This window comes from Antechinus flavipes, chromosome 1 (genome assembly GCF_016432865.1).
Source record: "Antechinus flavipes isolate AdamAnt ecotype Samford, QLD, Australia chromosome 1, AdamAnt_v2, whole genome shotgun sequence".
Taxonomy (NCBI): domain Eukaryota; kingdom Metazoa; phylum Chordata; class Mammalia; order Dasyuromorphia; family Dasyuridae; genus Antechinus; species Antechinus flavipes.
This window is the reverse complement of record NC_067398.1, coordinates 47361539-47388531: the sequence shown is the minus strand read 5'-3', so window position 1 is coordinate 47388531 and position 26993 is coordinate 47361539. Positions and strand designations below refer to the sequence as shown.

At 36.4% G+C, this 26993-nt stretch overlaps 1 protein-coding gene across 2 annotated transcripts in view; it reads right to left on the bottom strand.

Moving 5' to 3' along the window:
- Nucleotides 1-26993, bottom strand: part of LMCD1 (LIM and cysteine rich domains 1) — a 72867-nt gene that overhangs the window by 32358 nt on the left and 13516 nt on the right. Inside the window, exon 2 of one of the 2 annotated variants that reach the window (XM_051981360.1) lies at nt 7281-7369. The exons of the other annotated variant lie outside the window; for it this stretch is intronic. Coding sequence (XP_051837320.1) covers nt 7281-7369 — 89 coding nt within the window. The remainder of the gene's footprint in view (nt 1-7280; nt 7370-26993) is intronic. 2 annotated transcript variants of the gene reach the window in all.

Here is a 26993-nt window from a genome sequence, read left to right as displayed (position 1 = left end):
AGGAGGGTTTCTGAAGGGAAGCTTCTTATTCTTTTGGAAAATTCTGCTTTAGGGTAGTTTCTTAAAAGGGAAGATACTTTGTTCCCACACTCTAGTTCTGCTGCCTCATTTACATGAATGAAAAGCCAGCTTGGCTTTACCTAGTTTATATCTAGTTATAGAATTTTTAGGCATTGGGAAAGTCCTTGAAGAGCATGTAGAAGATGAGGCTCAGAGGAAACAATCGAATCTCTCAAGGCAGCCCAGTTGGGCAGAACCAAAATGAGGAGCTTAGTCTCCTGACTCCCCATCTAGGGCTGCCCTTTAATCTCTTCTTCTTTTTCTCTGAGTCTCCTCAAGAAGATCAGTAAATGATGTTTTAGGTTATAAAAGTTTCAAGTTGTAAGGATGCCCAAGGATGTGTTAGACTAACATCCCATGAATTTTAATTTGTATAAATCTATTAGGAAATGATGAGAATGGGAATTGAGCTTAGCAATTATATTTCATAGCATATTGTCTCATAATTCTAGGAAAAGCTTTGGGTATACCAAAGGGATTTGGAGGAAATTTGGAATAGTAGAAAGAAAAATGAAACAGAAAAAAATTGGATTCTGTGCTGGACTTAGACTCTTTGGTTCTCAGTTCCCTCATCTGTAAAATTAGAAGCATTAGACTATTGCAAAAGTCACTCTGCCTTCAATGTCCCCTTCCTCCAAATTATCCTCTGTAGAACTCTGAAATGGACATTCCCTACAATACAGATTTGCACATGTCATTTCCCTAGCCCCCTTATTATCTTTGGGATAAAATATAAAATCCTTTAGCATGTAAAGTTTTTCACAAACTGACTGAAGCTGATCTTCCCAGAATAATTTTATATTATCCTCCAATAATTCTGCATTATGATTAAACTGGCCTCTTTTCAGTTCAATGTACATAATAACATCTCCTACTTCTACTTCCTTTTCTAGGTTGTGTTTCATGCCTGGGATACACTCCCACACCCCTGGATCTTGGCTTCCTTCAAGACTTAGTTTTAAGCATTGCCTTTGACGTGAGATCTTTCCTGAATATTGGTTATTAGTCTTATCTCCTGAAAATTACTGTTTATTTGCTGCATGTGTATTTTAAAGGGCTTTTCATATACACATTCTTATCCCAGTTGACTATGAATTCCTTGAGTGCAAATTATATTTTATTTCTATCTTTGTTTTCCTATTGCTTAGCATAGGGTCTTGTACATAATGAATTAAAAATATCTCTTGTAGGGAGCATAACGTTATATGAAGGAATGTAGGTTGGAAGTCAGAATACTTGGGCGCTAGTTTTAAGTCTGTCAGTTATTAGTCCTGTGAATTTCAGCAAGTCACTTTACCTCTTTTTGTGTCACTTTCCCCCTTTACAAAATGAAAGATTTGGAGTAGAAGGTAATCTAATTTTCCCCCTCTCTATCATTCTTGCATTCGCTGTAGGTATCAAGGGGTTGACAGGCTAGAATTTCTTTTAAAAATATAGTAAATACATAGAGAGGTGACAGGTGTGTTCAGGGAAGGCTCGTACCTCTGGGATGAAGGCTGCCCAGCTCTTTATAGGGCTGCTTTCCACCTTCGGTGTCCACCTGATCCACCTAACCCTTACCTGTGGCTCCAAGTAGCTGTTAGCAAGCATAGTGGCCGCATCCCAGTAAACCATTTCAACAAATGGGCCAAACCAGGTTGGGGATAATGAAAGGGTCTCAAACCCTATGGTGAGTTAGGGGGTGTCTACCTCAAGTATGTGGAGGATTCTCCTGATGGAATAGGCTGATGAGAAAAATTTGTCCCAACGGCCAGCTAAAACTCTTCATTTGTAGAGTGCCTAGAACTTGATTTGACTTCAAAGACACCAAGGTCATCCCCTGCATCTTGAGCCATCACCAGTCATCTTGACTCTGTCATGTCTTTGGAAAATGATGGCTTTAGAAGAGAGTGAAGCTGATGACTTTGTGAAACTCTGCCTTACTTAATGTCAATTAAGCATCAATCCAAAGACATCACTATAAAATATACAGCACCATAGTTAGCTGAGGTAAGAAACTCTATTCATTATTATCAAATATAGGTTGAAAATAATTTCTTCCAGAAAAGGAATATAGAGAAATTGAATCATATTCAAGACAGGTTGCTAAAAATTTAGATAAATATGAAATTGTTGCAGAGAATTTTCTGGTTCAGAATTGCTTCTAGAGTTGGAGGTTGTTAGGAGTCTACCACAAGTAGGCCTTAAGAGAAATGAACATTTTTAAGATAAAAAGCAGACACTATATGGACCCTAGACAAGTCACTTAACCCCATAGTCTTAAAAAAAACACTTAAAAATAAACAATTGCCACATGATCCTCGTACTATGTATGTGTGTGTTTCTGTTCTCCAATTTCTTTCCCCCTTTACCACCTGGGATTTTTCTCCCTTCAGTGACATGTAAGAAAGTTCTAGGTATGTAGAATGCTAAAGCTAGATTGCTTTTAAATGAAGGCTAAAATTAAATGAAATCAGAAATTCTCCACATGTTCAGAAAACCCAACCCCTTTAGACATACATACTGTGAATGGTATTTGCACTAAAGAAATCCCTCAACACTGTACTCTGGAATCATATTTCCCTGTTAACTGGGAATTAACCTTTATAGCAAATTAGCTCGACTGAAAGTTCCATTCAGAGACTAAGAAATTTGTGGTAGCTCTAGGCCAGTACAATTCTTTGTCATCTTGTTTTGGGCTGCTTCAATTCCCAAACGATAGTCTTCTTGTCTACCTTCATTGCCTTTCTTGCCCTTTCTCCAGAGGCAAAATATCAGAATATAGTTGTCAGGAAGACATGGTTCAAATCCTGCCTCTTACTCTTACTGGCCGTATAGACAAATCATTTAATCTTGTTGGGCTATTGTGAGGCTCAAATGAAATTATGTATATAAAAGGGTCTATAAATTTTAAAATTCCACATATAATCAGAAGTTATCATCATCATTAGTCATAGTAGTATTTATTAACATATCAAGAGGTTTCTTGGTAGGGTTAAAGCTTTTTAAAAAAAAGTCCCAGTGCAGGAATTCTTTCTTCCAATGCAAATCTAATATTTTTTCTGCAATTTCTATTTTTAGGGAGTTTCTGGGACATTAAAGCTCAAAGAACTTGCCCAGGATCACACAACCAGCATGTGTTACAATGTGGGACTTAAATCCAAGGCTTTTCTCACTTTGAGCACAGCTCTTTATTCTGTTATACCTTTCTTGTGTTTGAATTCCTTCAAACTTCAGGAGATATGCTCACTTTGTTAGTGTTATCTCTAAAAACTGCACAAACCTAATCTTCAAGAGGTGAGCCTTTCCAAAGTGAGGGTAGTCCTTGAATGAAAGCCCATCAACAGGCTTGAACCCTGTACACTTTGGTAGGATCCAATAGAATTATCCTCTACTTAAATATGCTTTGAGTACTCAGTATCAACTCCATGGCAATATAGGACTTCAGAATGGGATTTCAGTGAAGTAAAATGCCATTTTGGGCCAAACATAGGTCACCCCTGACTTTAAATCACAAAGGCATCTGATAGCTCTGTGAATTGATCACCGTGCCTAGAATCAAGAAAATCCAAGTTCAAATACAGCCTTACATAGTGTATGATCCTGCATAAATCACAAGACAACGTTGCGGGGTAGATGCTATTATTATCCTTATTTTAAAGTTGAAAAAACTAAGGGAAACAGATTAACTGACTTACCCACCCAAGGGAAAATCTATGTTTCTTTTAGTTTCTTCAACTATAAAATAAGAATAGTAATAGCATCTGCCTTGTAAGATAGTTTTAAGTATAAAATGAGATTGTATTCTACATTTATTCCATTCCTTCTCTTTATGTGAGCTCGTTGTAAATGAAATAAATCAGTATTTTACCTTGGAAGTTTATAAGAAGAATGCATTTGAAAATGAAAAGATTATAAATGGAGACAATTCAGGAAGCTACTGCAACGTTCCAGTGAGATATAAGGGCCATGTGAATGGAAAGAAGAGGATGAATGGCAAAGATGTTGCAGAAGTAGAATTTTTTTTTACAATATTTGGCAATTGATTGATGATGGAGGGTAAGGTAGAAGGAAGAGTAAAGGATGCTTGAGTGACAAGGTGGATGGTGGTAGTCTTAATAGAAATAGAAAAGTATGGAAAAAGAGGTATTTTCAAGATTAGATAGAATAAATTCTTTTTTTATGGCCAACTTGACTTTTATTTTCTGTATTTGTGATATAATATGGGTGAAATTTCAGGTGGTATCCTCATGAATAGAGTGAACATAATGTCATCTCTCTTGAATACTTCACAAATGTTTCAAGCATAAACTGAGGTAAGATTATATATTTCTGAAAGTGTTTGAAAGGCACTGTGAAATTATAATTAATTCCATAAATCTGGATACAGAGATCCTCCATGATATGATTCTTGTAGGTGGTTTCATTAATTTGTTGTGATTATCACCTTACCCACAAAACAACAACCATACAAACAAAATCCCCCATTAACCCCCCCCCCCAAAAAAAGACAAAAGAAAAAATCAACCATCTGCTTTATAGCTTTTCCTAATTTAGCTGGATTGGTTCTCAAACAGTCAACATATGTTCATTCCTGGCTCATAATAAGTATTTAATAAATGTTTTTGAATCCAATCAAACCCCCAGGTCTATGCTAAAAAGCTCTCTAACTAAGACCCTCCAGCAGGGATTTTGTTCTTTGGCCTTCAAGAATCTAGGGTCATTTCTAGGCCATGAGGCACCAGGGATGGACTTTAGTAGAGGCGTGTACATATCATGTATCACAATTATTTTTATATGCTCTGGAGAACCCCTTGTCTAATGTGCTTACTTCACACATATTCCCTGATTAACAACATAGCCCGCATTTTGCATCAGTGTCAGTAAAGAACGACCGGCCTTAGGCAGAGGGATAAAAAACATCCCATTATATACCAGTGCCCCCCTGTTCTTGGCATTTCTATCTAGGTTCAAATAAATATTCTGGGAAACTTTGAAGAGAAAAACATGTCATCAGAAGGGCAGCCAACATGGATTGGGATAGAAAAGGGAAGGGAAAATCCTTCCTGATCTCCTCTTTTGCCTTGGTGATTACAAGTAGAGTCTGTTATGGACTGAATGCGTTTTAAGAGCCTCAGGTCTTTTTTTAGCCTGGGTGCTTTTGCCCAGGCTTTAAATGCCCATCCCTGGAATGTTCTCCTTTACCTCCACCTCTTCCAACTGCTCACTTCCGACCAAAGAGAGGTCAGAAGCTAGTTTCTATAAGTTTTCTCTATTCCTCTCTTCACTAGTATTCTTTCCCCATCAAAACCTTTGTATTTATTCTGTGTGTGTGTACACACACACACACACACACACACACACACACACACACACACACACACACAAGTTCCTCCACTGGAGCCTAAGATCTGAGAGAGTAAAGACCATTTCATTTTCTTCTTTTCTAGAATACTAAGAGGAACTCAATAAACTCTTGTTGAATTAAATTGAATCTAGAACAACCTGGAATATTCACTTTTTTTTTTCCACGCTGTTCTCTCCAAGATCACATCCCATTGACACTGTATATGACATATGGGTCCATAGATATTTGTATTTTGTCTCCGCATTTGAAATGGGTGAAATTCGTTTTTACTTTCTTTATATCCCTAACTTTACACACAGCCTGGCGTATTTAAGCAGTTAATTAGCGCTTGCTTACTAGCTGAGTGACTGCTTCCAAGAATGAATGGCCATAATCACGGTACAATGGGGCAGTAGAGCCTTTGTGTTAGAGCCCTGACATTTATGGGGCCCTGATGTGGAACACGCTTCCTCCTCTCCTCTGCTCTCCCCGACCTTACAGCTGTAGCTAATTTTTCCACATTATAGAAACTTTACAGTTTCCAAGGGCATGCTTCTTCTGCCTGGTTGGTTCATTCCAGGTGACCTCCTCTGCCATACTCTTGACCAAGATAATATAAATCATAGTTATGTATGATTCTGGCTGTAAGGAAAAGTAGGGGAAGGGATAGAGACAGGGCTAGTGCTAAACAAACTAGGAAGCTGTTTAATGAAGAGCAGAGCAGGTCCTTCCTGACTGACCTAGTTATTCTCCCCCACTAAAATTCTTTTGTATTTGCTCTGTATAAATTTTGCACATGTTTATCAGCCTATACATTATCTCCTTCTCTCCCCTCTCCCCACATTTCTATTACAATATAAGTTTCTTGTGAAATTCTTAACTAATTTCCTCCCTCCCTCCCTCTTGCTCTCTCGCGTGCTCGTGCTCTCTCTCTCTCTTTCTCTCTTTTTTCTTCCTTCCTTCCTTCCTTCCTTCCTTCCTTCCTTCCTTCCTTCCTTCCTTCCTTCCTTCCTTCCTTCCTTCCTTCCTTCCTTCCTTCCTTCCTTCCTTCCTTCCTTCCTTCCTTCCTTCCTTCCTTCCTTCCTTTCTTTCTTTTCCTTCTTTCCTTTCTTCCTTTTCCTTCCTTCCTTCCTTCCTTTCTTTCCTTCCTTTCTTTCCTTCCTTCCTTTCTTTCTTTTCCTTCCTTCCTTCCTTCCTTCCTTCCTTCCTTCCTTCCTTTCTTTCTTCCTTCCTTCCTTCCTTTCTTCTTTCCTTCCTTCCTTCTTCTTCCTTCCTTCCTTCCTTCCTTCCTTCCTTCCTTCCTTCCTTCTTTCTTTCCTTCCTTTCTTTCCTTCCTTTCTTTCCTTCCTTCTTTCTTTCTTTTCCTTCCTTCCTTCCTTCCTTCTTCCTTCCTTCCTTCTTCCTTCCTTCCTTCCTTCTTTCCTTCCTTCCTTCCTTCCTTATTTCTTTCTTTGTTTCTTCCTTCCTTTCCTTCTTCCTTACCTCCTTCCTTTCCTCCTTTCTTTCTTTAGCATCTAATATGCTGCCAACTATGTAAATAATCAATTAAGAAATATCTGTTGAACTGAATTGAATCAAATAGAACTAGGCATATGAAGCCTTTAAAAGGTTTATAAAGAGTTAATCTCAGGCTTTGTGCTTCCTCTCATTTGCCAAATATTTCTTTCTTCTTTTTTGTTTTTCAAATTGACAAGGCCTCATGCTGAATAAGATAAATTTCAGAAAAGTAAGAAGTGCATTCACTTTGGACTCAGTACAGGCCATTTTGAACTGTTTCTACTTAGTGTGGCATGTAAGCTAAGTAGGCCTGGCATAGAGGGATGACCAACATTATTAAAGAGGACAGTTAGGAAATCAGGGAAGGCAGGGGCCTTTCCTACAGCCGCTCCATTACCTCCAAGGATGTGGCTCGAAGCCCGCACACGTCCCTTTGCATCTCAAACAAGGCACACCTCTGGCTGATTGCTGTTGGCCTAGGGACATCTGGAAAAAAGAGACAAAAAAAAAGGGTGTTTTCCTTCAAAACATCTTGGACTGGGATGCTTGACCTCAAAAGAAAAAAAAAAAAAACTTGGCTAGAGGGCCAAGGAATTGTGTAGAGTACAGAGGGCTTGAGATGAATAAGCCATCACTTATTGTTTACCAAGGCTACATGAAGGGCAGCTAGGGAAGTAGCTCTCCGGGATGTAAATCTGAAAGGGTGGGGTTCTTCAGGATGAAATATGGGGGTGCTAATTCCCAGGGCCTCTGCTGTTGTTGTGAATCACCAAGGCAACATTTCAAATGCTCAGAAGTGAATTAAACCCCTGTCCCATTTCCCATCTCCTTCTATCCCTCCCTCCCCTCACTGCAATGGAATCTTTGGGCTTAGGCTCTCTGCTTCATCTATCTGTGATTTATGGACAGAGCATGATTAAATCAGAGTGGCAAACACAAACAGATGTTTATTCCACCACATGTTTATGGTCTGAAATAGAACTTAAATATTTTTGCTGAAATGTTTAATGTGTGGAGGCTAGATCCAAGTGGGCCTCCATTTCTGATGAAGGGAAGATATTCTGTATTTGTTATAGGGCAAAGAGACAACTAGCCACAGTACATAATGTGTATTGAACCCAATCTGTAAAAAATGCACAAATAGTTCCCTGATGTCTACCCATACATTCTCAACATGCTTCCTTCTCAAAGAGGAACTTGGGAAAATTATCCTGAAAAATGCTGTTTTTCTAGACCTAAAACTCCAAATGATAATTTCTAGCTGGACGTGGTCAACATGGTGTGTTCTGTTGAGATCCTTTATGTACTTCTATTATAGTTGTCTCTTCAATGTGGATAGTAAGCTCTAGGGAGGAAAGAGCAGTATAATATGTATTTGGAGAAAAACTTGATCAGACTTAAACATGTTTAGAACCAAACTGATGCTGGAATTGAAAAGCATTATAAAATAGATCTTTATCAACTTTCAAGGCAAAGATTTGGTGTCTGATGAAGTCAGTGGGTAGAATTTGCTACTCTAGAAAATGGATAATTTCTATTCTTTGGATGAGAATGCTTAAATTTTACCAATGGAGATAATATGGGCCCTTTACAATTAGTGATTAAAATGATTTCTGTTTTTAAAACAAACAAACAAAGGGCAGCTAGGTAGTGCAGTGAATAGAGCACTAGCCCAGAAAAAAGGAGGACCTGAGTTCAAATTTGACTTCAGACACTTAACACTTCCTAGCTGTATGATCCTGGGCTAGTCATTTAATCCAATTTCCTCAACAACAAAACAAAACAAACAAACAAACAAAAAAAAAAAAAACGCAACAACAACAAAAAGTAAAACATATTTAAAACATTATAGAATTTTAAATCTTGGAATGTCTCCAGAAGATATCGACTACAATTCTATCATTTTACAAATGGGAAAACTGAGGCTCAAAGAAATGAAGTGACTTGTTTATGAAGTTTTCATGAGGTGGGAACAGAAATCACTCTCCTGATTCTCAGCCAATTACCAATATAGACCATTACCTTCTTGGATAGGATCATAGGTTCATAGATTTAGAGTTGGAGATCTTAGGAGTCAAATCACCCAACTCCTTTCATTTTGTAGGAAATGGAGGCCCAGGGAGTTGAAGTGGTCACCTATCCAGTAGTGGCAGATTTGGATAATGACAAGTCCTCTGACTATAAATCAAATATTTGAGTGGCAAAATTGGGATTTGATTGTCCTTGACCCTAACCTCAACACTCCTTTCATTTTCAGTCATGATTCCTGGAAAGTCTCACCTACCAGTGAGTTGGAAGACTGGAGGGAAAATGAATGAGTAGCCAAATTAAAAGGAAAAGAAACTTATTCACATGCTTAGTAGCAGCCTTATCTTTCCAGAGGATGGTATGTTATTATGGAACTGCAAGACAAGCCAGGTCCATCTAATGCATAGCATCATTTAACTAGACTTTTGGGATTCTCTTATGTCATACAAAGAAAGTAGATTATTAGACAATAATTTAGGTTCCCATAATCAAACATTCAACAATTTGTTTTACCACTTACATATTCAATTAGACTCTTAATAAGCTCTTCCTGGCTTGAGATTTTTATAGATAGTCAACTGGAAAGCCCTTCCCAGAGTAAGGAAGATTGCTATTCTGGTCACATTATATGTTTCTAAAATGATATATCTTTTCCCCTTGAATATGTATATGTTTTGCATTATTACATATAAAAATGGAACTAGAGGTAAATTCTAATGCCATTATTCCATAAGAAAATTTCTAAGGAGAATTTATGGAAGGATCATTGACTTAGAGCTGGAAGGAACTCTACAGTTTTTTAATCTAACTCCTTAATTTTATAGATGAGGAAAATGAAACCCTAAGTTTACATGAATTGCTCAAAGTCACCTTATAGTAATGGCAGAAAGGGAATTTGGGCAGTCCTTTGACTCCGATTTCAACTCTCTTCCTTTTGTAATATACTAGACCTCCTAATTAGCAAAATAGAAAGATAGTGAGAGATGGGGAGAGTTATGGAGAGAGGATGCACATTGTGAAGAGAAAATGCACATTTATTCACTAAAGTATTGGAGGAATGCCTCTGATTTTTTCTGTTCAGTCATTTCAGTTGTGTCTGACTCTCTGAAACACTATTTTTTGGAGTTTTCTTGTTGAAGATACTAAAGTCATTTGCCATTTTCTTTTCTAGCTCTTTTTTCTTCCTTTTTCCCTCCCTTCCTCCCTCTCTTCTTTCCTTCCTCCTTTTCTTTCAGATGAGGCACTGAAGCAAACACAGTTAAGCAATTTTCCCCATAAGCACATAGCTAATAAGTGTCTAAGGCCAGATTTGAACTGAGGAAGATGAATCTTCCTGACTTTAGGCCTGATACTCTATCCAATGAGCCACCTTAACAGCCACAGATGCCACAGAAGGAAGGGCTTTGTCCTATTCTCATACTAGAGCTAGATTTCAGTATATTTGTTCAGTTTGGAGATCCTGAGAAGAGGTTCTCTTTGAACTCCTATTTTACTACTTGTTTACATTATAATTTAAATTATTTTATCCTTATTTTTTCTTCCACTCATGTGAGTCTTATCTCTCTATTTAGACTATCAACTAATTGAGAGCAAGGACCTCCCGTTATGGAGCATGGTGCACAGCATGTGAAGGGGTCAATATATAGATATATATACCCCATAGACTCATGAGAATTCAGAGTTGGAATAGGATCAAAACCCAAACCAAATAACCTTATTGTAATATATTCAATTACTTATCTAGCCTTTGTTCAAAGACACCCAGTAAAGGAATACTCATGATTCCCCAGGAAGCCCATTTTACTTTGAAATCACTCTAATTATTAGAAAGTTGTTTTCCTCCCTGGTATTAAACCAAAATTTGATTCTTTTCGATTTTTACCCATTGCTCCTAGTTTTCCCCTCTGGGAACCAAGTAAAACAGTTGGAGATTTCTCTTCTCTAAGTAAGATTAAATATTCCTCAGAATAAGAAAAAGAAAAGGAGGAGGAGAAAGAATAAAACGAGTAAGAAGCAAAAAAGGAAAAGAAAAGACAGCAAAGAGAAAAGAGATCATTGATTCAAATGTATGTTGAGAAGATAGAAAATTCAGTCTTGACACATTTCTCTGTTATATTTTTTTGTGGATGGTTTCCATAGTGACAGAAGCCCCTAAAGGAAGGAAAAAAATAAGTGTCCCTACCAGGGAAGAAATACACTTTGGCAATCTGGTTATAGTTGCAGCCAGGCCACTGGCAAAAGGCAGAACATAATAAATTCTCATTTGCTTTTTCCCTGCCATTATTCAGAAATCAGCATAATGCAAGCTTTGGACAAACCATAGTGTTGTGAGAAGGAACTCAGAAAAATGATGATTTTGTTTATTGGGGGAAAACTCACCCAGAAACAATGTTTAAAATCATATAGGTTATTAAATGGGGACTGTCTATCAAAAGAATTTATACTTTTTCACAGGAGCCAAGAATAAAATAACTTAAAAGGAAAGATTAAAGGGATAACTTGGAAGGAAGACAATGTCTGCTGTGGAGCTTTTGCCTGTGATGGGGGACAGCCACAACAAAATGCAAAATAGTCTTTATCTTCTATTTACTGTATGTTAATGCATCTGATAAAACACAGTTATGTCAAGAATTCCAAAAGTGCTAGGCAGGTCTGAGCCTACCCTGGGAAATTTAGGATCAAGAAAGCCAAATAACGTCAACATATGCCCCCTTCTCTCAGTCCCTACCATACCTATTTGTGTGGAATGAGTGATAAATGATTATCAAGGACAGTTCTAAAAGGGCAAAGAAATCAGATCTGTTTATCAAAAAGTCTGTGTGGGGTAGGGGGAGTAGGTAGATCAGCAAATTGAAAAACAGAGATTATAATAATTCTTGGGGAGATGCAATATGTTCTGTTGGAGAGAGGATTGGTTTGGGAGTCAAGTAGCTTTGTGATGATGGGAAATTCATTTAACATATCAAGGTCTCTGGTTATACTCTAGGATGATAAGTTACAAAGGTACCAGCTATCAAGGATGAAGACAATTTACACACTGAGCATTTCATAAATTGGTGAAATTACAGTACCTAACCAGATTTACTTATTTAAATAATCCTAATAGTAATAATACTTATATAACCAATTCCACAAGTCTGTTATAAGTGTATTGCTCTGTAAGCTTTGGAGCACCAGATCAGTAGAAGGTATTATCATCCATGCTTCTTACTCATTCTATTCTTTCTCCTCCTCCTTTTCTTTTTCTGATTCTGAGGAATATTTAATCTTACTTAGAGAAGAGAAATCTCCAACTGTTTCACTTGGTTCCCAGAGGGAAAAACTAGGAGCAATGGGTAAAAATTGAAAAGAATCAAGGTTCTCTTGGTTGACCACCAGAAAATTGAGCTACATCCCATTTCTGAGTTGTGGTTCTTTCTTCTGTAGAACTGACTGCTAGGAAGTTTGAAGGCACATAGACCTTGTCCAGAGACTGAGATTTCCTTAACCTTCAGGGTCCAAGTGTTGACAAGGACCAGAACTATAATCTGTGGAAATACGAAGAGTGATGGATAGCCCCATAGTTGTAACATTCCTTATGTCCCTGTTTGACTGCTTTAATTTCCCATGCTATGCTTAGAAATAGTCATTGACCTTTGAGCCCTGGCCTATGGAGAGTTCTGGAAAGCAATTCTACAGAGTGGGACATAGACGTGGCATGGGATAAAGTAATGTCTTTCTTTTGTTTTCTTCTATATTTTTATTTCCATTACTTTTTTCCATTAATTTTTATCAGTGTATGAACTTTCCATAGATTAATTTTTAGCAAAATATTTTTGTTCAGATACAAAGAAAGTAAAAGTTATTTATGGTTTTTGTTTACTTAAGTGCTTTTTAAAAAAGATTTTAAGTTGGTGCCTAAGTACCAGTTAGATTCACAGTGTGGTAGAGTAGAAATGAATCTCCTTCGCCAAGATTGTGATCTTTGTCTTCTTTCTACTTAATTTACCTTTCCTTTTTGTTTCTCCTTTCTCCTAAATGATTTTCTCTCCTTGAATCTATTTAATTCAGCAAACATGAAAAAGACAAAACAAAAACAGGCTTTGTTTTCTAGTAACTTACACTGTCCTCCCCAATATTCCCCTGCTCACCTGGATACCCAGGTACTAGTGCCTTCACTATGCATTCTGGCTACTCAATGCTTATATGAACCAGTTCCTCATGCTCTCAAGTTTCCTGTACTCCATCCTACCTTCACCCTCAGGAAAAAAAGAGCAAAGTTCTCATAGCCCTACATGCTATAGGATAAATTAAATTTGTGATAAAGCCGATTGAGATCTTAGAGCAGGAATTGTCATAATTTTCTCTTTGTATCTTCAGCAATGATTGCAGTGCTTGATATAAAAGTGATAAAGAAATGATTTCCATTCATTCATTAATTCAATCAGTAGAATAGCACCCTCCCTTAGATTATTAGAACTCAGTTACTTAGAGCATGGGTGGTTTGTTGGGTGGTGACAATTGAATTTACTTTTACTGTAGTCTATCATGGATTAAAAAAAAAAAAAAAGGAAAACATTTATTTTTGTTTTGTTTTTTCCAAGCAACAATTCCATAATACATCATAAACTTGCTCTAATGTTTCCTGATTTCATCTATGCTAATTAGGAGACTTGCAAATCATAATAATGGATGATAAGGTCCAGTTAAACTGATTTAAAATGAGAAACATTGCTAAGACTCATTGTTCTCACTTTCCAAACTGTAATGCTTCTGAGAGCTTACAGAACAAAGCATATCACAAAGGGGAGAAGATACAGTCTTGGGACTATGGTGATGATAAGGGAATCAAGTCCTCTTAAAAAGAAAGGAAAGGGGTCTTCCTCCAGAAAATCTCTGGGTGGAAGCTGCTTCAGGGGAAGGGTCTCTTTGTAATTTATCCCAGGATACATAAGCTTGGCCGTTCTTGGACCAATCCAAGTCTTCCAACAGGCAGGCTATCAAGATGCCATTCTTTAACAGTGGCCCAGCTGGCTATGTCAGCCTGGGGAGGGTGAGAGAAACTCCCTCTGATTTTAGATCTTCTCACGGTCTTTAGCTTTGACTTATGACAGCGGGCCAGCTGGGGCCAAAGATGGCGAAATCATCTATCTGACGGGAAGGGGGGCATTGGGAGATTCGGTTTGAAGGGTACAGAGCACAAATTGGTGACTCTCACCCGGGTCCTGAGTTTCTCAAAGCCAGCCCTGTTACTTGAAATAAACTTAAGTGTTTCCTTTTGTAAATATTCAGGGCAACACAAAGATGGATATTTCTAATGGATGAGTGCTAACTGTCAATGGGCAATGGACCAGAATGATGGCTTTCCTTAGAGGGAAACAGGGACAACAGCCCTGGTTTCACATAGTTTTCCCATGAAAGGCCAGTCTGAAAATTCACTACTTAAACTTGTGCCCCTTAAGAGAAAGGCAGACTTGCATGCCAGATACATTTTGCACCAATAAAAATCTGGAGAAATATCACATTTGAGTTCTGAATGTAGGTGGAGGAGGAAGCAGGGTAGGGAGATCTTCAAGATACCTTGAAGACAAGTTTCCTAGAAACCATCATCACTAAACACACAAACAGACAATAGGAGTCAACTAATTCATTCCTGATTCTTAAGTAGTTTCTCTTATTGTTCATCTAATTTTAGGATGTATTAAATCAGAGGTTCTCAACTTGGAGTGTATGAACTTGGTTAATTTTTTTTGAGAACTATAGTTGCTTTCTTTTGGAATATAAATGTATTTTGTTTTATGCATTTAAAAACATTATTCTGAGGAGTTCATAATCTATACCAGCCTAAATAGTGATGTATGATATATAAAAATAATTTTTTTATTAAATTTTAATTAAGTGCTCCTGATATAAAGAACTAAGGGATTTGATGGAGAGCAGAATATTGGTATTTTCTAAAGTAGAGCATCAGACTCACTCAATTTGCCTCCACCTTACTTATCTCCTCCTAACCCCCTACCATGAACTTTCTACATTAGATGGGCACCTTTATTTCCTCAATAAGCCTTAGTCATTTCCACTTTTGTGACATTATTCTTTTTTGAACTTCACTGTGAGCTCTCCCTCACTGAAGTCATACCTACTTCTTATCTCTTAATCCAACACTACCCATTCACAGAATCATACATTTTTAGAATATATAGAGAATTTTACTAGTTTGATTAGTCATTTCACAAATAAAGAAAATCTGGCTCACAGATTTAAAAAAAAACTCTCAGATACTACTAGCCCAATCATCTCAAAACAGTGTTGGTCTTAGCATCAGAAGACAGAAATTTGATTCCCAAGCCTAATCTATATTATGGCCCTAGATAAGTAAATGGGGATAATTACATCTTTATTTTATATCCATCCATTCATCTATCTATCTATCTATCTATTTATTTATCTATCTATCCCTCCATCCATTACTAAGTTGTGAGGGAAGTATTATGGAAGTCCTATAGAGCTATAGAAACTCTAGCTCTTATTATTGTTCTCCCAAGAACACTTCTGTGGTGATAGAGCCAAAATGGAGCCCAATTCCCTGATTTCTAGTCTGAAATGCTTTCCATACTTCATTGACTAGTTCTAGTCTATTTCCCCCGTGGAATTTTCCCCTACTATTTAAACTCACAGTGATATCTCCCATAGAGGTAGTTAGATGCTAGGAAATTTCTCCTCTGCTCCAAATATTCAATTGGTATTGATCTGTCACACAGATACAGGATAAGAAATAAGGAATGCAAATGGGATTCTGTTTCACAACCTCTCATCTGGAGAGTTAATCAGATTTTCTTTTTATTCTATAGATATCCTGAGCTTTTTTCATTTATAGTTTTCTACCTCTCTCTTGCTTTTTTTTAAAAACTAATATTCAGACAACTCAATGTGATGGTGGGAAATGCAGCGTGATTTACACATGTACCCTCTAGTTCCAGCTGTGAAAGACCTTCCAGTGATTCCATCGAGAAGATCCTATTTATGTTGGCAGAATAATAGCTTCAAGTTACATTTATATTATAATTTAAATTCTTCTGAGTTATTTACATTTAATATCTCATCTAAACTTCTCAACAACCTTGTGATATAGGACTATATTACATCCATTTTACAGATGGGGAAAATGAAGTTGAATGAGAATGTGACTTGCTTCCACACAGATGATTAGCAACAACAGAATCACTTGAACATAGGTTTTCTGGTTCTAAAGCAGGATATCACTTATTTTTGTATACTACTAAGTATACTTGCTTCTTAGAAAAAAAAGCATTAGAAGGTAGGAGTGCTTTAGTGGGGGTAAGGGAAAAAGCAATGAGATTTACTAAGTTCCTACTATGTGCTACACTCTAATGAGAAGCATTTTTAAAAGATCCCATTTTATCCTCACAACAATTCTGGGAAGTAAATGCTATTATCACCATTTACATTGAGGAAACTGAGGCCAGTTGTGGTAAATGGACTTGCCCAGGGTCCCATAGCTAGTGAGTGTCTAAAGCCATTTGATTTTCCTGATTTTAAGCCTAATGCTTTGTCACTTAGCTGTCAAATTATTACTTTAAAAGAGATAAATACTTTTAGTCTTTTAAATGTATAATCATGCAAATTGCCCACATTACAGATAATTGTGTATGTTAAAAATCAGTAGAGAAAGTAGGTTAGTTTTATGAAATATGTGAAAAATTTGGTTACTTTCCATGCTCCTCACCCAGTATTGACATTGAATGTAAATGAAGGGTTAATATGGTTATGAAATTTGAGCAAGAGTAAGTGGGTAGTTATACTTAGCAAAGCAACTCCATATGGAGAGAAGGAAACATTATAAAGTGAAAGATTTCTCTGTCTAAAATGTACAGCCAGTTTTCCGTGCCCTGGGGCTGGTTCCAGGAATTGCCTAACACTCAGAGCCATGATAATAAGAGGCAAATACACATGGATGTCTAACCTCATTCAAAAGTTTTAAAAACATCGATGGGGTCCGAGCCATGGGCTTAAAAACAGTGACTTTGAGCTGCCAGGGATTTTTGAAAGCATCCAGTTCATTCCCTTCACATGACAGATGGAGAAACTGAGGTTTAGAGTCCAATGACTTGTCCAGGGTTACAAGTTGAAGTCATCCTCACTCTTCATCCAACAGTTTCATGTATAACCAAACAGAGTAGGAGGAACAGATCCCAAAATATAGACCCCTTTTTTCCACAATAATGTTCCTCAGAACTTTTTCTTTGATTAGTCTATATATCTCATGAATGTGGCAGAAAATTCCAGTCTATCTATATCCCCAATACCTTACTCACATCCATAAACACAAACCATTCTCCTTCCCAATCTCCTCCAATGCCATTAGTAGAATTAGGGAGTATGTAGTATAGCAAATGATCAGGTCACACTTTTGCAAAATGGTGCTCCTGGAAATAAGAATGTTTCCAAAGAGTGTTTCTCATAGTTATTCTTCTTATAAAAACTGTGCATCATTAGACATGGAAACTATGGCTAATTGGTTCCATGCTGCCTAGAGAAGAGGAGGATGGTTACCTCTCCTAATAGGAAAGGATGTGATTTCACTTGTCTTATTCTTCCCTCCTTTGCTGAAGATGACTTGGAAATGCCAAATATATTTAGAGATTTCTCTTTTATTGTTACCTTATTTCATTGCTTTCCTATGTCACATACTAATGTCTACCAACATTCTTCTAAGAATGCGGAGAGTTCCAACCTTCAAAGAAGAGATTCATCTTAAACTGTTTTCTACTTTGCTGTTTCTGGGCTCTAACCCTTGACTCAAGATAATTTAGCAAGATCTGTCCCATACCATGAAATACACTTATTGATCTCCATTCCAGAAAGAGAAGAATTTCGGAAGAAAACATGGGAAAAACACACATAGGGAGAAATATTCCCCAGGATTCCCGATCACTACTATCTTTTTTTTTTTTTTTTAATACAAAAGTCCCACCTGATTGCCTCTAAATCTCCTCTGATATTTTATTGTTTATCTTCAAGTTGGCTAAGTTGTTAAGGAGCCATTCCAAAAGTCTATAACAGCAATGGTGCCTTGCCTTTTCTGTTTAATGTCAATGGCCCCCATCTATCTATCTTATTTCTATTTTATTTCTATTTTATTTCACTGGGCTAACCTTCCTTGTGGGATGAATTCTGTCTTCCCTACTCTTTTAAAATAAAAATACTAATGCAGCAAAATCTTATAATTTGAAATAATTTGAGGATGAAGCTCCATCTGAACTCCTGAAAACTCTGCTTTATGTTTCTTTGTTAAATGAAGTTGATTAAATTCAAGTATATTCATCTAATAGCTTGAACTATGGGGCTATCAAAGCGAGGTCTCACTAGACTTGCTTTAGTGAATAGATATGAATTATTTAGATCTACTGCATTAATTATATGCAAATGAATAACTAAAATGCTTGAGTAGAATTTTTCTTTGGTAGTCTAAACAGTCCATCTATAATTTGACTCTATTCATTTTTCTTTTATAAAAAAATGAAGTTTAGACCTACTTATATGTAAGTGTAGGGATCTGATAAATGTCTTCTCAGGGTTATCTTAGTATTCCAAATAAAGTGGTTTTTTTTTTCTTTTGAAAAGTAGACAATTTAGGGTGGCTGTAGATTCATTTCTGACATATGGTAAGAGTAATGAATTTGCCAGAGTAACTATGCAATCAGCTCAGGTCTTTCAACAATGAGACAAGGAAAAAACAAATTAAGAATGGTCTAACCTCACAAGGGAAGGGGACTTTGGGAAATATAGGTGATATAAAAACAAATAAAAATCAATAAAAAGCTATAATAATGAACTATTATTCTATAAAATAAAACCTGAAAACTTCCATTCTTCATGGTATCAAACTCAGACTAGTTTTGAGAAGTCTTTGTTATTAGGAATAACATGTTGCTTCTCAGTTGTTTTATAATTTTATTTATGTCTATGTGACCCTGTTTAAGGTTGTCTTGGTGCAAATAGCAGAATATTTTGTCATTTCTTTTTGCAGTTCATTTTATAGGTGAGGAAATTTGGGCAAGCAGGGTTAAATGACTTACTCAGGGTCACATAGCTAGTAAGTGTTTGATGCCAGATTCGATCATAGGAAAATGGATTTTCTCACTCTAGGATTAGTACTCTATCCACTGGGCCACCTTTCTGTCCAGAATGGGCATGGAATTATAATATAATGGGGCATTTTGGTTAATCTGGTACTTATGCTCCATAAATCCTATTTGAATGGACCTGAGTCCAAAGAATTGAAATAAAATAAAAATATATTTAATAATAAAATTATTTTGAATACATTTGAGTGTGATCTAGAGGCAGAATTTCCCAACACAGACCAACTGTGTAAACATATGCAAGCCACTGATGCTCTCAAATTACTCATCTGTAAAATGGGGCAATGGTACTTCTAAGAATTATTAAGAAAGTTCTGGGCAGATAGTGAAGAATTATAAAAATGTGAGTGATTAGTGTTTTATATTATTCTTAGGATGTTATATGTCCATGAATCATGGAAGACTGCCATTTCTAAATAATTGAAGTTCTGGGTCACCCAAAAAGTGGATATGAACAGACAGCAACACACAAACAAGAAATTATGAAGGAAAGACAATGTAAAAGATGTCATGAAAGACAAGAACGATCAGAAAAGAAAGTTAGTTTTGATGGCAAAGTAGGTATGGAAGCTAAATAACTTATGGATGTCCCATGTGCTTTACTACTCACCTCAGGATGTAAAGAAATTATATTTTGGATGAGCCCCCTGGAGGGAATTACACAAAGATACAAATGATCTTCACACAGGACAGGTGGGAATAGACGTATTGAAGGGAGTATCAACATCAGTGAGAATATTGATTTGTCCTTTTCAGCAGTTGAAATATCATTTATTGATCAGAGGGCATAGATATCACTTTTAGACCTTGGGGCCATTTTTATAATGTCATTTACTATTTTAATGTTCATATTTGGAAATACTAATTATCATTGTCCTTCATTTTTAAAGAGGACCAAAAATATCACTGGATGATGTCTTAACTTGTGTATGAACTAGATTTAAATGAGGCAGAGTAAAGCAAAGTCACCAGCTTCACTTTCTCTTCCAGAGTCATCAAAATCAGTGGCAAAGAAAAAGTTAGGACCACTGGCAATGGCCCAGGATACAGCAGAGAACCTTGAGGTCTTTAATGTCTTACCAAGCTAAAGGTGTTCCACAGTTCCTGCTTCAGCTGCAAGTAGCTGTTGGCAGAGTCTTTGGAAGAGTGATTACTTGTTGGGTATGTGATAGAAGGAATTTTAAATAATTAGATGTAGATTGGATTGAAGAATACCGAAGTTCCTTCTAGTTCTGAAATCCCAACATTCTGGTTCACAGAATTACATGAAAATGACTTTTCTTATCTTACTAATTTGTAAGATATATAGCCAAAATACGCTTAACTCTTAGTAGAGAACTGAATATTCCAATTTTATGGATTTTCCCAGTCTCTCTAATTCTTTCTATCACAATTAAAAACAAAACTAAACTAAAAAAAATTTCAACGATTTTAAAAAATCATCTCAGACAAAGACAAATAAGTTAAAAAGGAATGAAAAAGTCATTTTTTGGGAATAACTGGAATAGCTGGATACTAGAAATGGTTTAACAAAGGAGGCACAGAAGTTCTGTGTAATTTTAACTTTTGACATTGTCTCTCCCAACTGGAATGCATCCTTGGAGGTTGTCTAGACTACACTTGATAGTTAACATGTTCTCTTTTCAAAGTTAAAAGATAGGACCACCTTGCTTTGAAAAAAACAAAGTAACCCCAAGAATCCTATGAGTGAAGCAAAGTTGTTTATGGACCAAGTCTTCCTCAATATAGCATTTGGCAACCAGGTGCCAGGACCACCTTTGGTTAATGGGTTCAACATGAAAAAATAGGAAGCCTCCATGAGTAAGCCATCCTGGAGTACCAGCTAAGTATACTGGTCCCTTTTCAGTCTGCCAGAAGAATGTTAAACAAAATGATTATGACTGACCAATGAAAGGAAACCAGTCCTTCTCTTGCCAGTTTCTTGCTGATAGTTGATGTTTACATGTACTTGTGGCCAAAGTCTTCCTTTGAAATCCTATGTGTACAAAGACCCCGACTGGATAGCACTGATAGGACTTTAGTGCTATGCTAATATTTTCCTTTGACACTAGTTCCTTTGGAACCAGACAGAGACATTGCCCCTGGTAAAGACAAATGCAGACTGGCAGAATCAGTGGAATTATCGTGACCCTGTCTCTGATGTGACTGTAAACTGCCTACATTTCCAACAAATTGTTTGGCCTTTATTTGAAGGACTTATGGCTTATTTTAGTAGCCAGGGAAGGAAAATGTTTTCTGCTAGATCCCTAACAATTCTTAAATTATAAGGGAACTTTTAAGATGACTGAAGACTTCCCATCCCAAATATAACCTTTGTGTTTCAGAACTGAAAAAAAAAATTGGTTAATATGGAATGACTTGATTTGGTCTTATCTAAAAAGAGAAAAATTGAATTTGAATGGATGAAAAAGCTCCCTAAAGTTCACTTTTCCTTTAGGATTTGTGTTCCTTCTGGGGACTCCTTTTTTTTGCCAACATATACTTTTTTACAAGCAGTCGGTAACTGAAGTCTCCTGGGAATCATTTGTGCAGGGATTTCCCATCCAATTTTGAAGATTCAAGATCAAGGAAACCCCAAAGCCAAAAGTTACTATTGTAATGGATCTTCTTCATTCTGCTTTTTAAAAATTGTATTTTTCTATTTCTTAATTGAACACAAATGATCCCTACCATCAAATGATGCCTTAAGGTTATCTTTGACATTTAAAAAATGAATTGTCTTTATTGTTCTCTCTCTCTCTCTCTCTCTCTCTCTCTCTCTCTCTCTCTCTCTCTCTCTCTCTCTCTCTCTCTCTTTTCTACTCTAACCAGGCTGGTTTATAAGTAAACATCTGGAATCCCATGTTTTGTGATATTTCCCTAGTCTAGATTTACAAATATCCCATGTTTTATAAGGCTCTCCTGTCTTCTTCTTATGATTTTTAAAGATGTTTACTAGGGGTAAATTTGGATGAAAAGGAAAGAAAAAAAATTTGCCTAATTCAAGATGACTGAGGATTTCAAGGATAATATACTTTCATTAGTTTTCAGTTTAAAAATGGGTTTGCCTCAGGAAAAGATATCTTTAGTAAGGAGCTAAAATATCTTGGATATTTTAAATTTTTAGTGCTTTTTAAAAAAGTAACTGCTTTACAAATGTATATTTTTAAAATAATTCTAAAATCTTTGTTTATGTAAAAGTATTTTTGCTAGTCTCATTGTTGATTTCTTAAGCATTTTTACCAGACAATAAAGGGAATGAGGAAGAGATAGACAGGAAGAAGATTTCTTTAAACAAACCATCATATCTTAAATAGTAAAAGTCATAGTTTGAATTTTGAAGACAAGCTAAGTAAAAAGTTAGGTCAGAATTAAAATGAACCTTGTTTTCAAATTGCTTTCCTTGCCTCTTCTCTAATAAGAGTTTCTTTTAAGCGATATGAAATTGTGTTTTCAAGGAATGATTTTCCTCTCTTTTTAATTTTTGCCCAGTAATGTTCATTATATTGATTATATGGAGGGGCTCCCATGGTTAGGAAAGACAAATTCCTGTGGTTAGGAAAAATGAGTAGAGGTTGCAATATTGTCCAAATAGGCTCCAATTTTTTAGAGGGAATCAGTGAAATACACTAAATGGGTTAAGGTGAGTGATAGATTGAGATATAGCCCCTGAACACTGACATTAATTTTTTTTTTTTTTTGCCAAGTCTATGTTCATCCTCAGCCAGATTACTGAGGATTGATGTATTGGAAAGTAATTGAGGTAAAATGCCTTAAAAAAAACCACACATTCCTAAAGGGTTCTAGCTCATATCTCCTAACATACTTTTCCTGTGTATTACCAATGGCTTCGATTGAGAGAATCATTGATTTTAGGCTGGAAGAAATCATAGATGTCATTTAATCCAACTCTCATTTTATAGAAGAGAAAATTGAGGCTCAAATTGCTGAAATTATTTGGCTCGATTTAAATGGTTGAAATGACCTGGTTGAGTTCATACAAATAGTTGTAAAGCTAATATTTGAATTCATATCTATTTATATAATATATGTAAGCCCCATAGTTAGTTCATTTGTTTGAAGAGTTCTGTCTTTGTCCTTTGAAATCCAAAATTGGGCTAACAAAATTGATAAGTAAATGGATGATTATTCCCCTTACAAAAGGAAAAGGGAGAAGGGGGCAAGCATTTATTAAGCATCTACTATATGTCAGGCACTATGCTGTGTAAATATGATTTTATTTGATGTTCACTATAACCTGCAAGGCATATGCTATTATTATTCACATTTTACAGTTAAGGCAGAGAGAGGTTAAGTGATTTGCCCAGGATCACATATCTAGTAAGTATCTGAAGCTGGATTTGAACTAGGGTCTTTTTTGACTCTATGGTCAGGCACTGTGCTAAGTGCTGTATAAATGTGATCTTATTTGATGCTCACAATAACTTGGAAAGTGTATGCTATTATCACCCCATTTTACAGTTGAGGATATTAAGGCAGAGAGAGGTAAAGTGATTTGCTCAGGATCACATATGTAGTGAGTGTCTGAAGCTAGATTTGACCTAGAGTCTTTTTTGACTCTAAGCACTATACAAATGTGATTTTATTTGATGTTCACAATAACCTGGAAAACATATGCTATTATCATCCGATTTTACAATTGAGGAAATTAAAACAGAGAGAGGTTAAATGATTTGCCTAGGATCACATGTCTAGTGAATGTCTGAAGCTGGATTTGAACTAGAGTCTTTTTGATTCTCTACTCAGTGCTCTATCCACTGCATCACCTAGCTGACTTAATTTTCAAAACAGTGGGATTTTTCCCATGAAAACAAGGACTTGGCCAAAATTACAAAGGAGCAATAGGTGATGAGAGCCTTGTTTTAAAAATGGGAGTGCCAACAGTCAGAGTGCAGTGCAAAAGGACATGGGATGGTTCCAGAGTCTCTACTGTCTTGTACACTGAAGAGCATATATTTGGCCAAAAAAAAAAAAAAAAGAATTCTGGAAAAGAAAGGAAATGGGGGTGGGGAGAGGACATCCTGTAATGCAATGAGAAAAGAACTTTTCCAGTTGTCTTAAGTTGGGCTTTGAAAACCCAACAAACTTAAGAAACTGAAAATTAGGAAATGATGTAAACTTTCAGTAATTTCCAACAGATTTTTGGTAACTTTTAAAGTTGTCACTCTGGATCACAAACTCAGACTCACTTAATGGTAAAGAAAGCGAGCTATTGCTAACATAATGGTTGTGGACCAATAAGAATTTTCAGTTGAAAAGTCTATCCTCTTGAGATTCCTGGGCAGAGTAGGGTGGTTTAACTGAAGTTCAAGACATAGATTTTGAAACAATTAAGGAAGCATGAGATAGTCCCTATTGAACATTGGCCCTGGAGTCAGGAAGACTCAAACATTTGCTGGCTCTGTGACACTGGGCAAATCACTTAGCTTCCTGACCTCAGTTTTCTTATCTTGAAAATGAGGACAGGGTGTTGAATACAAAGTGTTCTGTAAATACTAAAGCACCATATAAATATTAATTATCATTATTATTATTACCTTCAGACCTCTAAAATTCCTTGCAAACCTAAATCTATGGCCATAATTAAAGTGGACCAGTTTCTGGCTCATCTATGTAAGTAGTCACGAAACAAAACAAGTTAGGAGAATAATGATGCTGGCCAAAATCATTGTATACTATATTTAAAGTCTAGGGGTCTTAATTGGAAAAGGTTCTCATTTCCATTTCTTCTACCTCCCCCACACCCTCAAATTTCTCTATTTCTCCTCTGACTATAATTTCTATAATCAGAATCATAATTAGGTCAGAATTGCTTGCCTCTGTTCCAAGGTACTGACAGTTCTTGTATTCTGTCTACAAGTAGAAACAACTAGCAATAATAATTAGTTAAAATAAGAAGGTGGCATATTGTGAATCTTTCCCCTATTTATTTGGCTATGGTCCAAGGGAAGTCCTCCCTGGCCCAACCTTATCCTGCTTTTTTTGTATCCATGGCTGAATTCCTAGAAATAGACTTTTCAGGTGTCTTAGAAGAATCATTACTATATTCAAATATTAAAAGTCCTCTTATCCATGATTTTACATTGTGGAGAAATTACACTTGATTATTTTCTATGGATTCTTAATTGGGAAGACCTATGTTCAAATTCCGCCTCAGTAATTGCTAGACATTATTAACCTTGCTTTATTTTGTCCTATAGGGCAGAATCAAGAGTAATGGGTATGTATTGCAAAGAAGTCAATTCAGGCTGATATCAGAAAAAAATAATAAAAAAGCTTCCTAATAATGAGAGCTTTTCAAAAGTAGAATGGATTGCCTTGAGATGTGATAGATTTTTCTCCTCCTTGGAGATCTTCAAGTAGTGGATAGATAGTTCCTTGGTGAGTATATTAGAGGGAGGATTCCCTTGTGAGTGGAGTGGTCCCTTCCAACTCTCCAATTCTGTCTCCAACCATGTCTTTCCTTTGATAGCATCCCAGGATCTCTATGCTCCTTGGCCATTATCTCTTCCCCACTTTAAAGTATGAATTCAATATATCTTTCACATATTTTTCTCTGGGCACACTTTGTGGTATTTGTCTCAGGTGCCAGAATTTCTAATACTGACTCTGGCTTTCATTTCAATGGGCCCTTTGGATTGAATATTGGCTAAGGGTAATTTGTTTAAAGTAAGGATTACCACCTGTAGTACCAGTGACCCGCTACTGGAGTTAGGGCTATTCTTTACCTTTCTTTGTATTCCCAGTGATATAAAATAAGGCACTTAATTAATATTTATTAACAGATACCTGAGGCAATATATAATTTTTTTCCAGCATTCTCAACCATAAGCATCATAATTCTTTTCTCTCTTCCCTTCAAAGTCCAGCTCAAATCCTTCTTCATAAAACTTGCCTAGTTTCCAACTTTTCTTCTAATATTTTTTCACTCTTTTTCTTTTTTTTTTTAATTAAACACCTGCCATAGTCCCTAATTCATGGCAGGCATTGTGTTAGAGCCTGGGGAAAATACAAAAAAGGTTCCTTTTATCAAAGACCTTATAGTTCAGTTGCAGGAAAAGAAATGTGCCAGGCATGTGTAAATATATTTTTACAAATATTATCTCATTTGATTCTTAAAGCAATACTTTTGAGGTACATTTTTATTATCCCCATTTTATAGTTGAGGAAACTGAGGCAAATGGCAATTTAAGCAAATTACCCAGGATCACAGCCAGTTAGTATCTCAGTCCAAATTTGAATTCAGATCTTTCTGACTTCAGATTCCTTATTCCCTTGGGGTCTTGGGGTCATGGACATAATGTCCCTTAAAATCCCTATTAGCTATATATTTGTCCCAAAGTAACCTCTTTTTCTGCAGGAGTTGCTTTTAAACAGGAAGTTTCAAGGAAGCACCCAGAACTCTTGACACTTTCAGATTCCAAGATTTGGGGAAACCCTTCTGCCCCACTCATTCTCTTGATCCCCTTCAAGTGCTTAGAAACTTGCATAGATTCCCATTTCATTCTTTTCTTTTAAGACTGAAAAGTTCTAGTCTGGTTAGTCCATCCTTAGCTCCACGTTCCTTCTAGCAAGTTCCAAGTTATTTCAACAGAATTATTTTCCACCATCCATTTAACTCTGATGGCTGTTTAGGGAGGCAAGGATGAGGTGGGATACTTTTCCCATCTACCCCTGTCTAGTCCCTGGGCCTCTATAAACAGAAGGATGATCCCTCTAATTTCATTCTCCAGATAACTGGCAGAGAACCACGTAGACTGTCTGTTTCTTTCTAATGTAACCATAAGCAACTGTCAAAAGTCAAGAACAATCACCCAAGTGGCATTTTGATATCAAAACCATGTGTGTTCAGCATTTCAGCACAGGACAGGCTTTCTAATGCTCCAGAATATCACGAGAAAACATATACATTACCG